The sequence below is a fragment of the Ictalurus punctatus genome, chromosome 4, assembly GCF_001660625.3.
Source record: "Ictalurus punctatus breed USDA103 chromosome 4, Coco_2.0, whole genome shotgun sequence".
NCBI lineage: Eukaryota > Metazoa > Chordata > Actinopteri > Siluriformes > Ictaluridae > Ictalurus > Ictalurus punctatus.
In genome coordinates, this window is record NC_071284.1 from 6,639,060 (window position 1) to 6,655,343 (window position 16,284).

Genomic DNA, 16,284 nt, shown 5'->3' on the forward strand with positions numbered 1-16,284 from the left:
AAGTGTCCGTAGTGTGTGAATGTGAATATGTATGTGATTGTGCCCTGTGATGGATTGGCACCCCGCCATGCTCCCTGGGATAGGCTTCAGGTTCTCCGCGATCCTGTGGGATAAGCGGTATAGAGAATGGATAATAATATTAATAATCAGTAGAAGAAGACTGAATGTCTTACTGGTGGTACTGGCCTCCTCTTAGCGAAACCCAGATGCTTTTACTTTCATGGTTACTTGAGTGTTAATGGCGAGAAATGTGATCGTGATGCAACATCAGCAGCTTCTCTCAGCTCGTCCTCTTTCGTTTCCCATGAAGCCACGCGGCTTAGATGTCTGCTCACGGTGCTGAAGCTGCGCGTGCCGGGGTGTGAGAGAGAGAGAGAGAGAGAGAGAGAGAGAGACGCTGAGCTCAGTAGTCGCGCGAGGCATCCGTGCCTCCCTCCTCCTCCTCCTCATAATCATAACGAGAAAACAGTCCAGGAGAATAACACGATTAAAAGAAAAGAGAAGAAACATAATCTCCTACTGCTTTTTTTTATTCTCCGTGACATTCTGCGGGTTTTGGTAGACGTGCACCTGTTTTCATAGTCAAGGATTTTTTTTTTTTCGGTGCGAGGTCGGCGTTATCAGCGCACCGCGTCCTTTATGCACAGCACGCTGCTCCAGCCTGTAAAGCGGAGCCAGGCCGCGGGTGGAGACGGAGCCGGAGCCGGCGGCGGAGGAGGAGGAGGAGGAGGAGTAGGTGGTGGTGGTGGTGGTGGTGGAGGAGGAGGAGGCGAAGAACCCGGAGCACGAAGCGCAGAGATGGAGGCCAAAATCCAAAAGGCGGTCGACTTCAAACTGGAGGGTCACCGCTGCTACAAGGAGAAGAAATTCCGCGAAGCCATCGGAAAGTACCACCGCGCGCTTCTGCAGCTCAAAGGCGTGCAGGTGGCGGCGGGCGGCGGCGTCGGAGACGTGGAGCTGCTGAACCGAGCCACCGCCGAACAGCTCTCCGAGGAGCAGCGGCGCGCCGTCAGGAGCACCGAGATCGAGTGTTACGACAGCCTGACAGGTCTGTCCCTGACCAAAGCGCTCTGTGGAGATCGCCTCCTTTGCATCTGCTTGCATCCTAGCTGTTTACTCTCACTGCTCCGTTTATTTCTTTTTGCTCTGTGCATTTGTGTTAAAACCTTACATTCAGCATGCTCAACATTTGGGAAGATGATGGGAATTATGTGGAATGTAAATACATTGATTTGCATAATATCCTACTTGGCATGTCATATCCTACTGTCATGTACTTTCCTGATTCCCAAACCCATATAGGACTAGCACTGATAAAAGCTGATCTGGTCGTATTTCTGATCATTGTATACCTGTAAGTGTTTTCTGATGGACGGTATCGACTTCTTTTGTCTGAATCTAGATTTAAAAAGATTCTGGGTCGTTGATAATGGCTGACTTTGTTCAAATCATTGAACTGAACGCATACATTTAGAAAAAGGGTCATAGTAATGGCCTTCAGTTTATGGCCACCTGCTTTAAGAGAGAGAGAGAGAGAGAGAGGAGTCTGGTGCTTTGTAGCCTGGAGCATCCCTGGTGGTCTACAATAGTAGCATGATGGTGGCTTGTGGTCAACACTTTTGGCTTTGGAACAAAGAGGATAGTGGAGCACTTTGTGTGCCGGTGCCGTCCTTGCTTTGCTAATGTGCCAATGTGCCATTCCTGTGATTTCTCATCTGCTGGTAACATTCCTTTGTTCGTCATCTAGCATGTAAACACAACCTTAGGTGAACCTACAGGGAGCCGTTTGTGAACGGTTTGTCGCTGTATAAATGTGCGTATTGTGTTAGATCAACCTTAAAGAAAAAAAGAAAGATGCTGAGCTGAAAATAATGGCGACGCTGATTTGTTTCATATGTTAATTCATCCTGGTGACTGACTGTTGGAAGGAAACGTCGCATCGGTCCACCATGTTGGTTTGAAATGGTCTTGAGACAGAATTGGAGCGTCCAGATTTGGGCCGGAATGCCTAGTGTGTGGTGTATAGTCTACATTGCTATCCGTTTATGTTAGTCTATAAGGTGTAGAACTTTAAACCTCCGCATGCACAGAAGTATTTTTCAGCTTGTGATTCTGTCAGCATCAGCAGTCGTGCGAGGGTGGAGCAGTCACCGATGATGGTGCGTATGGTTGGCGGAGAGGGAGGGGGTTTTGATAGAATAGCCTGCTGTTAGTCCTGCCAGGCTGAGTCAATACAGATGCTGCTCTTGTTGGTGTTTGTGAAAGAGTGAGTGAGAGAGAGAGAGAGAAAGAGAGTTTGTTGTGAAAAAGGACCCGTTTTCCTTTCTTACTGTTCGACCCTCACCGATCACAGCAAGTTTTAAAATGACACAGCCTCCTTAACAAAAGCAGCTGAGTTGTACTTATGAAACACATTGAGTCTCAGGTGACGTGGTTGTGTTGTGATGCACCCACGAAACCTGCGATAAATCTTAAACAGCAAAACACACCAGTGATTAACTTTAGTACAGATGTGGAATGAAAGTGAGTTGAGTATTTATGTGTAATGAAATGTTTCCATGACTCAAAAACTGGATAATGTCTTTGCAATGAAATGACAATATTCCACAGCTACAGAATTAATCGAAAAATCGAGGGAGATATTCTAGAAAAGAAGCGCCAAACTGAAATTTCCTTGTCGTTCCCTGATTCTGACTGAACGGTAATAGAAGACGAATGGTCTATTTGCAACCCTTATTAAATACGCGGTCTCAAGAGGGAGTGAGGCCAGGAAGCGTTTGTAACTGGGTTACAGGTACATTTGTCAGCCTTTTTTGGTTGAGCACAATGAAAATTTTGCAGGGTCTAGTGATAATCAAGCTCCGAGACTTTTTCAGACAACACACATAGGTCAAATCAGAGCTTATGAAATATTTATGTCTGTCTGAGTAGATTCATGAAGAAGGCTAAACGGCATTATCAAGTGAGGTAGTTAGGGCTTTTTGGCAGAGAGCGGATCAGTACAAATAAGGCAATTACTCTATGCACTCCCATTTGAAATCAAAGAATTTTAAATGCAGGGAAATATGCATATCTCTCTGAGCAAAGTCCGCGCTGATTTATTACCAGTGGCGTGGAAACCTGACAAGTGGAAACGCCAAAGGAAATTAACTCTGGCATCACATGACAATATAAGCACTAGGGCTGGGCGATATATCGATATAATATCAATATCATCATAGATGATTACACGATACACTTTTCTGAGATATTGTTAGTATGGTGATGTATTTTTATATTTTTAATAATTACAAATGAAATGGTATTGAGTGGATGCCGTTGATTTGGTGTAATTGGTTTATAATTTAATCTTTGGCTTTATAGGCATTAAAGAAAAGTATTGTCAAACTCAGTTTAACAGGTTTTATTTATTTAACTGTTTTGCAGACTGTTTGTTAGCTAAATTATATATCGTGTTACACATCATGTATCCTAGAAATGTCCTGAAGTATCCTGACATAATGTTTTTGTCATATCGTCCAGCGCTAATAAGCAGTCCAGACCCTCATTCCTGGCCATGCAGCTGATTCTATGCAGAACCCTACAACAGAGCATTTTCCTCTCAGAGAACGCTTGGGGAACTCTGCATTCCTACAAACAGTGTTTCACTATTCGAGAGGGTCCCAAATACAAAGTGAATAACTCTTTGTTTTGTTTTTTTTCTAAGAGAAATGAATGCTTTAACATTTCTACCAGCTGGGATAGCAGCTCTCAAAATGTCTGCGATGCTCCTGTGTAGTCACATCATCATCAAAACAGAGTAGAGTGCTTACATGTTCTTTACATACGACAGCAGACGATGTTTAAAAATGTTTAAATCACCACGTAGGTTGTTGTTAGTGGAACAGAGGTGAATGAATGAATCAGCGATTACTTCCTCACCAATGTTATCGTGATGAGAGATCAGTGGAGTGAAGAGATGACAAGAAGGCTTGCGTTTAAATGACTGACTTTTATCTCAGGCGACGAGACAGAGACGTGGATGATGCTGATCATCAGTCAGAATAAGTGCAAACTAATTTCCCATTGTAAACTCTTTATAATGGGGCAGGAGTGTTGTTTTTCTTTGAGAAGATTAAGTACAAATGTTAACGTAGGTGGGGAAACTTTCAGTGAAATTGGGATGAAATCTTTAAATGCGATTTACGCCGTTTTTTTGTTTGGAGGTAACGATTTTAAAATGCTAGATCTTTAATTTTGGTTGAGATACATGCAAAAGATACACATATTCAGGAAAACCTATACCCATGAATCATCTATCCATCCATCCATCCATCCATTTTCTGTACCACTTATGCTTCAGGGTCTCGGGGAACCTGGAGCCTATCCCAGGGAACTCATGGCACAAGGCACGGGACACCCTGGACAGGGTGCCTATCCATCGCAGGGCATAATCACATGCACATTCACACACTACAGATTTGTAAATGCCAATCAGCCTACACTGCATGTCTTTGGGTACTAGGGGAGAAAACCAGAGTACCCAGAGGAAACCCCCGAAGCACAGGGAGAACATGCAAGCTCCAATCACACAGAGGCAGGATTTGAAGCACCAACTGCAGAGGTACGAGGCAAACATGCTTACCACTATGCCACTATCTATAATTTAAAAAACTATTATAGTACCATAGTGGAATCCTCATAGAAGTGGCATGAACATGGCAGAACAGCTGGTTAGGCTAGTGAAAATAAAGTGAAAGTTGATTAAAGGCTTATGGCAGCCCAATCTCTTGAAGTTGGCTGTCTTGATGCCTGGCAAAGTAGATGCATAATATTTTTGAATAGCAGGAATGAGTGAATAACAAGGGGTGGAGGAGGGGGTGCAATAACATTTTTTACATCCATTGCATCAGCAGGCTTCAAGCTAATTGAAACTTCTTGCATATTACTGATGTGGATAAACAGATTATAGGCTCGTTTTTGTTATTTCTCTACACGGCAAATATTTTATAGTTGAGCTGTCAGGTCCAGTGCTTGTAGCCAGGACAGGAAATCTCTGCAGGAACAATGGACTTATCATGCATGCATTCCGCTGACATGGAAAATCGACAGCGTTTCATGGATAGCGATTGTGCTGAGATGGTGAAGATGATTTCATGTTGTACTCTTATAATAGTGAACACTTGACTCCTTTATGATGAACATTTTCTCTGCTAGGTTATTTTAATGAAGCTAGAGGAGTCTGTTCATTACATGGACATGTAAATCTGTGTAGATTTCCTAGAATTTTTTATATGATTTTTACAAATCCTTGGCTCTGCTGGATAATTCGGAATGACCGGATTAAGCGGGATTTAAGATATAGACATATCTTAAACCTCTCTCTCTCTCTCTCTCTTTTTCTTTCTCTCTCTCTCTCTCTCTCTCTCTCTCTCTCTCTCTCTCTCTCGCATATTCCCCTTCCTGCTGGAGAGAGCAGATAGCATTATATATTTCCCCTCATGGAGAGGGTCTTATCAACATCCCAGGAGCCAATCATAGAAAAGCAAAAAAATAAAAAATCAAACCCCATCATGCTTTAAAATTTCTGTGCTGTGAGCATGATGAATGAGTGGGGGAGGTGAAGATGAGGAGTGAGATCACTCTTGGTCCCCTTATAGGCCGTGCTGGTTGTGAGAGTGGCGAGGGCAGCTGGTGCCAGGTCCGCAGATGGCAGAACATATCTGTGGGGTTCCACTCAGAACAGACCCTACTGTATAGTACTGTATTATAACATAGCAGCTCCATACTCCACAGAGAGAGACACAGAGACACAGAGAGAGAGAGAGAGAGAGAGAGAGAGAACAAATAAAAGCGTTAATTGAGAGAGAGAGAGAGAGAGAGAGAGAGAGAAAAGCATAAAAAGATTATGAGTTGGATTATAAATTAAGATGTGGTTTAAATGTTTTGGGGTTGTCTAGTATTTTTTATTACAATTAATTAAGATATAATTAATAAGATGCTTAATTGAAATTTGAAATTCTTTTTGTAAACCATGGATGCCATGTCCTCTAAACTAAAGAGAGGACTAAAGAGGAGAGGTACCATCCGGCTTTTTATCAGCGCTCAGTTCAAAAGCCTGCATCTCTGATGGTATGGGGTGCATTAGTGCTTATGGAATGGACAGCTTGCACATCTGGAAAGGCAACATCAATGCTGAAAGGTATATACAGGTTTTAGAGCAACATATGCTTCCATATAGATTCCAGCCCAGCTATACTTCTGAGAGACTCTGCCTCTCCAAGATACTCTTTTTTGTTCATGTTACTGACCTGTTGCCAATTAACCTCCAGCTGTTTCTTTTTAGTAACACTTACTTTTCCAGCCTTTTGTTGCCCCCGTCCCAACTTTTTTGAGACATGCTATGGCCATAAAATACAAAATGACCTTTTTAAAAAAAAAAAAAAAAAAGGTCCATTTACTCAGTTTAAACATTTGATATGGTCCCTATGTTCCATTGTGAATATCATATGGGCTTATGCGATTTGCAAATCATTGCATTCTGTTTTTATTTACATTTATTTACATTTTACACAGCATCCCAACTTTTTTGGCACTGGGGTGGCTGTGGCTCAGGTGGTAGAGTGGGTTGTCAACTAATCGTAGGGTTGGTGGTTCGATTCCCGGGCCACATGACTCCAGATGTCGAAGTGTCCTTGGGCAAGACACTGAACCCCAAGTTGCTCCTGATGGCAAGTTAGTGCCTTGCATGGCAGCTCTGCTACCACTGGTGTGTGAGTGTGTGTGTGAATGGGTGAATGAGACACAGTATAAAGCACTTTGGATAAAAGTGCTATATAAGTGCAGACCATTGACAGGTTGTATGTCAGAAATATATATTTTTATAAAGGGTAATTCAATCACAATTCCATGTTTGTTTGTTTGTTTGTTTGTTGCCTTAGAATACATTAATATTATAACATGTTTGCCTGCCAGAATGGAGATTTTAAAAAAAATTTAAAAAACAGATTCATCTAACTTTCCTAGCCTCATGGGTGTTTGCTTCCTCTTTACTGCGTTATTTAACTAAGGAAATTACCACCAATGCCAAAAAGGCTGCCAAAGCAGCACAGGGAGCTGTCATCAAAGGAAATAAAATATATTTGGCTTGAACGGTGGAAACAAAAAAAAAGATTGAAACAGAAAGACACAGAATTGTTTCATGAAAAAGTTGAAAGATGCCTCTACACTCAGAACGTTAGCATTTAGCATTACCATCCAGTTCAGCAGCGTAGCTTTCAGCCCTGACACAAACATATTCTGAACACATATTTGTCCAAATTGTTCATACACCATTGGATCACTTGCTAATGTTCTAGATGGAGATTTAGTTGGGGTTTGTTAATGTTATTGTGAGCTCTTCTCTCAGGCAAGGTGACTGCACCGGCTTGTGATGCTGAGTCATTTAGTGTATGCTGGTGGGCGAACACGAACACACCCTGCGCATTAGTTCTTGATGCTCCCTTAAGGCCAGTATGGATTAATCCATTATGAGATCTACAAAGGATTTAGACAGAAATATAACTAGATCAAATACATGTGAGATGTAAGGAATTACAACATAACGTGGAATGCTGTTACAGGAAAATAATCTATGACAGGATGGAATGATGCAATTTGATAACAATTTGCCAATGATTACATCCATCTATCCATCTATCCATCCATTTTCTATACTGCTTATCCTACACAGGGTTGCTGCGAGCCTGGAGCCTAACCCAGGGAGCTCAGAGCACAAAGCAGGGGACACTCTGGACGGGGTGTAAATCCCTCGCACAGCACAACTGCACACACATTCACACACCCGTTCACACACTATGGACAATTTGGGAATGCCAGTCAGCCTACAACGCATATCGTTGGAAACACAATGCAGTTTGTTGTGTTAATGATAATCTAGAAAGCTCGCCATGGCAGACAACTATTACAAAGTACTAACACTGGAGACTCCTTCTATAAATGTTAAATAAGTCTCTCATTATAGAAAAATGAACCACATCAACAGTTACACATTTTTATTTAAACTTTTATTATTATCAGCCTTAGTTTATGTGAAGCATGTACCATACAAGTACTAATTCTGAATCTATTGTTACTATAAAAACGATAACGTATTCGAATATAAAGCTGTGATTGAATTACAGCCAGTACTATTTGTCAGAGCTGCTGATAGAGAAAATTAAACACCTTTTCACCAGTCAAATTCAAGAATTCAACAGTGCTGCCATGGACGGAGCTGTTCTTTCTTCATGACTGTTTTTGGGACATACTGTATGTTGTGTGACATCTTTCCCACTCCTGGAAACTCCGGGTGGCTGCTCTGCAGCTCCATATGCTACTATTTATGGTTCCGGTAACCCACAAATGCAGCTGCTGCAAGAGATATTTATAATTTGACAGAAGTGGTAGGGTTTATTTCCAAAACTGAATGTTCATATATTTAACTGAACACCAATAAGTGCATTTTCTATGTAAAACTGTACTAGAGACTAAGCAGATTATTTATGGCTAAAATTACTAACAACATTTAAAAGTGGCCCTTGCATTTATGTTACATCATATTACATTAGACAGCAGTCACCGTCCACATTTTCTATCGCTCAGGCTTAAAGTTGGAGGTCTATGAATAACCTCGGTGGTGAGAACTACATAACAGGTGATTTTAATAATCTGAAAGGGGAGTCCAGAGAATTGAATTAAGTACCTGCATAACCCAACTCTGACTAGGAGAAACTTTCCCAGAGAAATACTGATGTAACTTTGGAACTTAAGCGAGGAACCCCTTGGCATGCTACAGTAAACAGAAATATATATATATATATAAACTTGTGCATAAGTAAGTACTGTCACTATCTATCGCTATTTAAGTTTTGCCTTCCTGTGCATTGGTTTCCTAGGTGGTGTCCAAATAAGAGGTGTACCTACACAAGTATTTTACACCCTTATAAAAAGGATTCCTGCTCTCTGGTTGGGATGATGTCTCTTCTGATCTCCTAATTACGTTGATATTCGTTACTTCTAACTACTCTGATAGTCATTAATTAATAGGGTCATATTTATGTATTTAAATACATAAATAGTTTTCTCAGCGCATTTACAGCCAACAACATACATTTCAGCATGACATATTGTAGTTATACTGTATTAAACTGTAAAAAAAAAAAAAAAAAAAAAAAAAAAGGCCTGCACTGTCCAAATAGTGTTTAAGTCCGTAGTTACTGTTGAGGTGCAATTTCAGTATTAACTCCTCACGATGCACATAGCTCAACTGAATACAGCCCAGAACCTCCAAACAGACAGCATTTGGTGTCCCGTTCAGAAAAGGTTCCAAGAGAAAACCTCGTGAAAAAACCTTTTGAGTGTCTGAGGAATGTAATTGCAATTTTATGCTCCACTTTTAGTACATCTTTTCCATCGAAACAAGGCTGTTCAGGGAACTATAAAAAAAAAATTTTTCTTTTTTAAAAAATTGGTCTGCATTTCCTCCAGTTTGAGAGGTGAACATAATCAAATGTGAAAGTTCTCTTAACATGTGCTGTAAAAATAACAACTGAGGTGGATCTTAAAAGTTTTACTTCGTGTTTGAGAAGCCAAATCCATCATGTACTATACACAGAAAAGATATATTGCCATAGATAACTGCACTCAAGGCAACTATCCAGGCTTTCATTGCCTTTAATCATTTGTTCTAATTGTGTTGCTAAAATTTAAATCCTATTTGGTGTGTAACAATTAACAGTAAAATGTGTTTTACTAACTGATTTGTACTTGTGTTATTGATTTTGATATTTTACATGTAAACTTTTTGAACATGTAAATATCCTGAGCTGCATGAGTTCAAAAGTACCCTGCCTCCATGCTTGTGTATCACCTGTTCCTTAGTTACAGTCCAGCCATCTGAGAACTGATTCCTTTGTGATGAAAGAGTGTGTAAAGCTTAGAAACTGACATCTGCACTAGCACAGCGCCAGCACTAATACAGTGCCAGGTACGTGCTGGGGGAAAGTGCTATTAGCAGATTAAGTAAATAAATTATTTGAATGTGGTGTCACTTATAGAAGGTCTTCGGTTGAGAGATTACAGTTTAGACTAGATTTGTTGATACGTGGTGCATTTAAACACTATTTCATTCTAACTAAGGTGTTGGCCACCAAGGCCAAGAGAGCTGCCAAGAACTGTCACCTTAGTAAATACAATCTTTTTGGCCTGAAGAGTTGAAGGAAGTAAGATCTTCTGGCATTACAGTATAGAAGTGAAAGAATAAGAATGCTTTATATCAGTCATACAGAGACTGAGGAATCCATATTTTCATTCCCTAACTGGGAGCTTGGAAAAAAGTGGAGTTCAGTGACATGCTAATCCATAGGTTCTCACGCATGAGGTTTTTAAGCAACTTGGGGTCGCAGGAGATTTTTAAGATACATTTTAACATGCATTATTACCCTAGGCTACTGTAGTTACTTAATATGGAGCTTCATTTAAGCCCATTTTACACCAGACTTCTATGGATATGCATCCAGTACACTGTCATGTAAAATTTGGACATGTTTTATCCACATTTTGTGAAAGTTCTACCACAGACTGTAGAGGTGAATATGTTGTTAGATGAAGAAGCTTTGTGAAATCATTTACCATGGAAATGCATGCTTAGAATACACTGATGCAGGCCACACCCAGTGTAAAATGGGCTTTACACTCATTAACGTAAAGCGAAACGCAACAGGTGATCTCGACTAAACTGACAAACGGGACTGTTGATTCTCTTTCCTAGCTCTTATTTGTGCAAAGCAGAATTTTGGCTCACGAGAATTTGGGGCCCTTAAAATGTGGTCATTGGCCAAAAATGTTGAGATGGAGAATCCTGACATTAATCCAACATTTGGTAACCATTGGTAATATACAGTAGTGTATGGAGGGGTGGGTTCGTTCTTTTCTTTTCTCTTTGAAACGAAGACACACTTTTTGCACCACTAGAGACCTAACTGAGGGAAATAATGTTTCTCTTCCTGGTGGGAATATAGGTCAGATATTATTTCTTTTCCACTTATATGCTGAAGCAGAATGAAAGGAGGCCATGTATAGTTTAAAATAGAGCAACAACCCAACTATTAATTGGATAACGTTTGAGATTGTAAAATTGCTTAATTCTATATTTAGCCTTTTTCTTCACAGATAGTTTACATCCTGTTAAAGACTTAAGGCATTTGACCGTCCTAGCCATAGTTACCTGACCAATATTTGACATGCAGTATGCTCATTTGATATGGGCAAAAAAAATGGAGGAAAACTCTAACTGCCCTCTTCCACAGATGGCCATGTTTGGCATGATTGGATAGTATCACTGTAATCAGCAGAGGAAAGAGTACATCCATCCTTCCCATTCTTCCCATCCATGATTCGTGGCCAAAGATTCCTGTGGTGTCACTGCATTTCAAATTCAGTGTCCCAAAAATAGGGTCATTTGAGAGAGAATGTAAAATTCTGCAAATGTAAAAAAAAAAAAAAAAAAAAATGCATAAAATAATATTTTCCTTCGAGGTTCCCTCTGAAGCCCATTAAACAGGTTAGAAATCCTAAATGCTGGTGCAAGAGCTGGGGCTTTCTAAAATTATAGGTATAGACACCTCCTTGTCCTGATCGATTGGATGTTTTTCTTTCCATTTACAGAGCCGTGCTGTAAAAGAGCGTGAGAAGATCTTCACCATATATTACAGTGTTTTGATTTAAAAATCCCAGACCACCCTTTAAGCCTTTTATGTTTTTTGTTCTTGCTAGCACTAACTTTGTGTTAAACATTCTTGGAATGTATGAAATTAAAAATGTATCATCCCTGTTTTGTGTGTAATTTGCAGAACCTCTTGCTTAACCACAATGTTGTGTTTGTTGGCATTCTGTGGAGCTTCCACTGGATGTCTTGGCAGTGTTGAGTGTAGGTGTTCGTCTTGTATTTTTAGGCTCCGGTGCTTTGCTGCCTGATTCGAGGCAGCGAGTCAAACGAGAACAGCCTGCTTCTCCTCCCTCATTAACATCAACACCTCAGGTCAGCAGCACAACATGTTTCCCACCTGGAGAACACCGAGTGAAAGCCTGCTTTTGTTCATCTGCAACACTAGCTAAGCTTTTGGACTTGATGTCATTCAGAAAATCTGATTTATAGTGATCATCTGAAGTCAAATTTAATCAAATATCTCAAATCTGATCAGCTCTATATTTTAGCCGTGGTCTCTGGAGAAAACTTCCAGCATACAAAAGGGATTTTTTTAACAGCATGTGATGCTGGGTTACATAAGTGTTGCTTTACTGAGAGTGATTTGAAAAAAGGTACTGCCTTGCGTAATTCGTTCAAAAATATAGACACTGCCTTCTTTCCACTAATAGTCCTGTACTGTTTAAAGAGTTGAGATAATGCTTTTCATTCTCAGGAAAAAATGGAAAAATTGTACTTTTCCTCACGGTGGTATCGTTTATGTTTTGTACCTTTTAATATGTATTTTTCACCTGGAAATGTAGTACCTTTAAAAAAAAAAAAAGATTTAAAGCTACATATTTAGACCATTATTAGAGTAAAGCTTTGAAGATACACCATGGGCACCGTAAAAGATACATACTAAAGGTATACATAGAAGAGTATAATGGATGAAGCAGCAATGATATTCCATTATTCTCCAAATGCAGAAAAATCAAGAAAGGTTTCATTCAGCATCCTAGCATCCTTATAGTCTCTTCAGGCAGTATCACTGACAACAGTCTCCACCAGATTCTTATGATTCCAAAATTAACCCAACTCATATATTTTGGTAGCGTAGTCATGCTACTAAAACAGTAACGCAAAGTCAAGCAAACTCCGCAATGTTCGCATGAGCTTACAATTTTTCAAAATGAACGCAGATTTGGGCCAAGACGCGTCATGTGACGTCATAACAATGCCCATTCAGCCAAAGTCCTCTTCGATTCACGTGCATCAAACATGAGTACAGCTAATGTAAAGGTCGCATTTACCAACGATCATCTCTGTGAAAGTGAACAATTCTGTGCAATTGCAGTTTCGCCAAATTCAAGTAGTTTTCTGTAAAAAAAAATTAATTAATTAAAAACATACTCAGCAAGTTGCATCGCAAAGTTTGAAAAAAGCCTTAGCAAAATCAAGCATTTTTGGCCACAACAATCACACAAAAAAACTCTCAAAATCCTGTGTGAACTGCTTAAAGTAAAAACCCTAAGTAATAGTAAAATAAGAACATATTACATCTGCATTCAGTGGAACTTGAGGATTTGTGCTTTCAACAAACACAAACACAGTGTTTGTGATAAAAAATGGTTCAAGTCGTAACACAGTGCTGCAATGTAACCGGGAAATGGACACCAAGCATAATCTAAGTAATGACTGAGGCTAACAATTAATCTAGCTTGTATACAGTATAATATAAAGGTACAGTGATAGTTGAAACCAGACAAAATTGTCAGAAATATCAACATTTCTCTCAGATGTGTTGCTAAACTATTAAGAAAGAAAAGCTTCTATGACTAAAATGACACAGTGTGTAATTACACTTAGCGTAGACTGTGAACAGAATTCCCATGGGTGCCGCCATATTGAAAAACATCAACATGACCAACATAAACAAGTCATGAATCATAGCTATTAGTAAATGTTTACTTTTCAAACAGTGAATACCTTTAGTGTGAGCCTTCATGTAGACTTTTCTCGAAACACAGAAAAGCATATCAATAGTCCAATCCACAATGGATCTCATAAAGAAACAGGGATTTAGAAAGTGCTGATTTTCTAAACAGCAGTATAATATTTTCCTGAAACTCAAAGTGAAGTCGCTTTGAGTGTGTAAGTGCTGCACTCATGTAGATTCAGCATGTCTACATCTAAGTGGAGCGTTACTGGAAGTCTCCTTTTTATTAAAACCTCTAATGCTAAGTTCTTGGCATCCCTGCAAACGTCTCAATAAAACCCACCCCTCCACATACACGCATTTACCCAGTACCTAAGAATGTTTCAGTGGGGATTAAGAAACTTAACGATGCTTACACTGATTGAATTGGTATGCAGCTGCTTAGTAGGATTTTTTATTTTTTTAGGTACATTTCGATAGTGACATTCACAGATAAACACAGGCGGATATCAAAGTGCTTTTTGTGCGTGGTCAGTCATGGAGATAGAGATGATAAGTTAGCCTGGTTAGAGTATAGCTACAGTACAGTCAGGTCCATAAGTATTTGGACAGCGACACGACTTCCTTAACTATGGACCTGACTGTAAATGTTAGCTAGCTATGTTGGGCATGTTATAATGCTACAGTTTTTCTGCTACACTTTCACTTACTCACTCTGTTGTGTTGTGAGATGTTTTCAGCGAAGTTGTAACTGAAAGCTTTGCTCAGCCTTCTTTTGCTACTGTTTGCATAACATAAATAAGGACACAGTAATCCTGGGCTCATCTCCTACTCCATCAAAATAGCAATTTCATTCCTGTTCCTTTGTAATCTAACTGTGGGTGGAAAAATAACTGGCAAACAATGGATGGCCACCCCTTTGTTTCCAGAATGGTCGATACGTCCAGATTGTGCTGAAATGTATAGTTGCTGATTTCATGCCTCAGGATAATAACCGAGACATTTCCATTTCTCAGAGTGCCTAGTGATGGATGTCAGGACATCAGGACATTTTAGTCAAAGTGTTCTTACATTTGCTTATAGATGCTTTAAGAAGCCTAATTGGGAATCCACTCAACCTCACACTGCTTCACCCAGTAGCAGAGGTTGGTGCATGGATATAACAAGTCTCACGTGATTTCAATAGTTCAGAGACACAAGTGACTTCTCAGGCGGGTTTGCACACAGACACAGTCATGGCTGGCTGTGCTGTAAACATGTCATTGCTTATAGCAGTGATTGGGATTGGAGTCTGACTCACAGGCTTCTGAATAATGCAGCAGAGGGCTGTTGATCAGCCTGATCTGTTTGTGCACAGTGTGCTTGAGGGAGCTGTGGGAAGGCAGTTGAAGGGATACCCAATTAATATTTCATCCATCCTCCTTAAAACATGCTTGGAGTCTGCTTCTGTGGCTGCATGAGCCCTGCTCTTTACAAGCCGATCTGACTGAGTAATCTAGCTTTCTTTCACTATCACAGCGATCCCTGCGGCACCATGGGTAATCCATGCAAATAGGGCTGATGTGACGCTGGTTTCCAGAGACGATGAGCATTGGTGCTGGTAATGAGTACTATATGCCATCCGGGGAGTGCAATTAATGTGCACCAACCAAAAAAACACCTGCTTTTCCTTCTCACAAAACTAGAGATAAATTCTCAGAAATGCATAACTGATCACACAAAAGCATCCACTGAATGCCAGCACATGATGAGCGAGCGAGGCTGCAGTAATTGCTCGACGGCAGCATAATAAGCACCCCGCGTTGAGGTGCCAGTTTTAGTGGAAAAGAAGTGCGAACTATCATCACATGCTTCAGAAACACATTCACCCACACTGTGTTGTGTTACTTGCTTTTGGGTGGGTTTCCATGAATCTTTATACTGCTGTGTCTATACCTTAAAACTCCTGACAACATGGGTTCAAATGTTAAAAAATATTTGTGATAGTGAAGATTCATTTAAAGACTGAAGTCATGACATAAGCATTTAGCAATGGTGGATCCAAGAAATATCAATATTTAATTATACATAAAAGCTAAAAAAAAAAAAAAAAAAAAAGAAGCCTATTTTCTGCCTGATCAGAACCGTGTGGGTGTGCCAGATCCCATACTGATTAACTGTGGTGTCTCACTGACAATGTACAGTGATAGTGTGAGTAAAGTGTGTAGAGAGGAATTATAGAGAGGAGCTTCCACAATGCTTTTGTTTTTACATGAGTCATAAATGTTGCCTGGTGCGTTGGTGCATTTTGTATTTATGTCTAGTGCCATGGTGCTCACAGAAAGCATCATTTGACAGTGAGTGGCTTATTAATCATTTAGGTCATGAGTTTTCCCGACAAGATCAGATCAGAGCAATTTTATGACTAACTTTCAGACACTCTAGACTCGTCCTTTCAGTGTACCCACGTGTAGATAACTTGTACGTTTTTACACTACTAGGTGTAGATCATGATTCTTTCAGTCATAGTGATTACTACACATGAAATTCTCTAATATAATACTGCATATAAAATGATATGAATTCTAACAAGGTTCAGTTTTGTTCATGTTCAGGAACACAAATGCTGAGTAAAGGTATGCTCACACATACAGCGACTCCA

At 40.0% G+C, this 16,284-nt stretch overlaps 1 protein-coding gene across 1 annotated transcript in view; it reads left to right on the plus strand.

Moving 5' to 3' along the window:
* The first annotated feature begins 249 nt into the window (after positions 1-249).
* Positions 250-16,284, plus strand: part of ttc9b (tetratricopeptide repeat domain 9B) — a 33,101-nt gene continuing 17,066 nt past the window's right edge. The window contains exon 1 of the mRNA XM_017465182.3: positions 250-1,048. Coding sequence (XP_017320671.3) covers positions 640-1,048 — 409 coding nt within the window. The 5' untranslated portion in view covers positions 250-639. The remainder of the gene's footprint in view (positions 1,049-16,284) is intronic.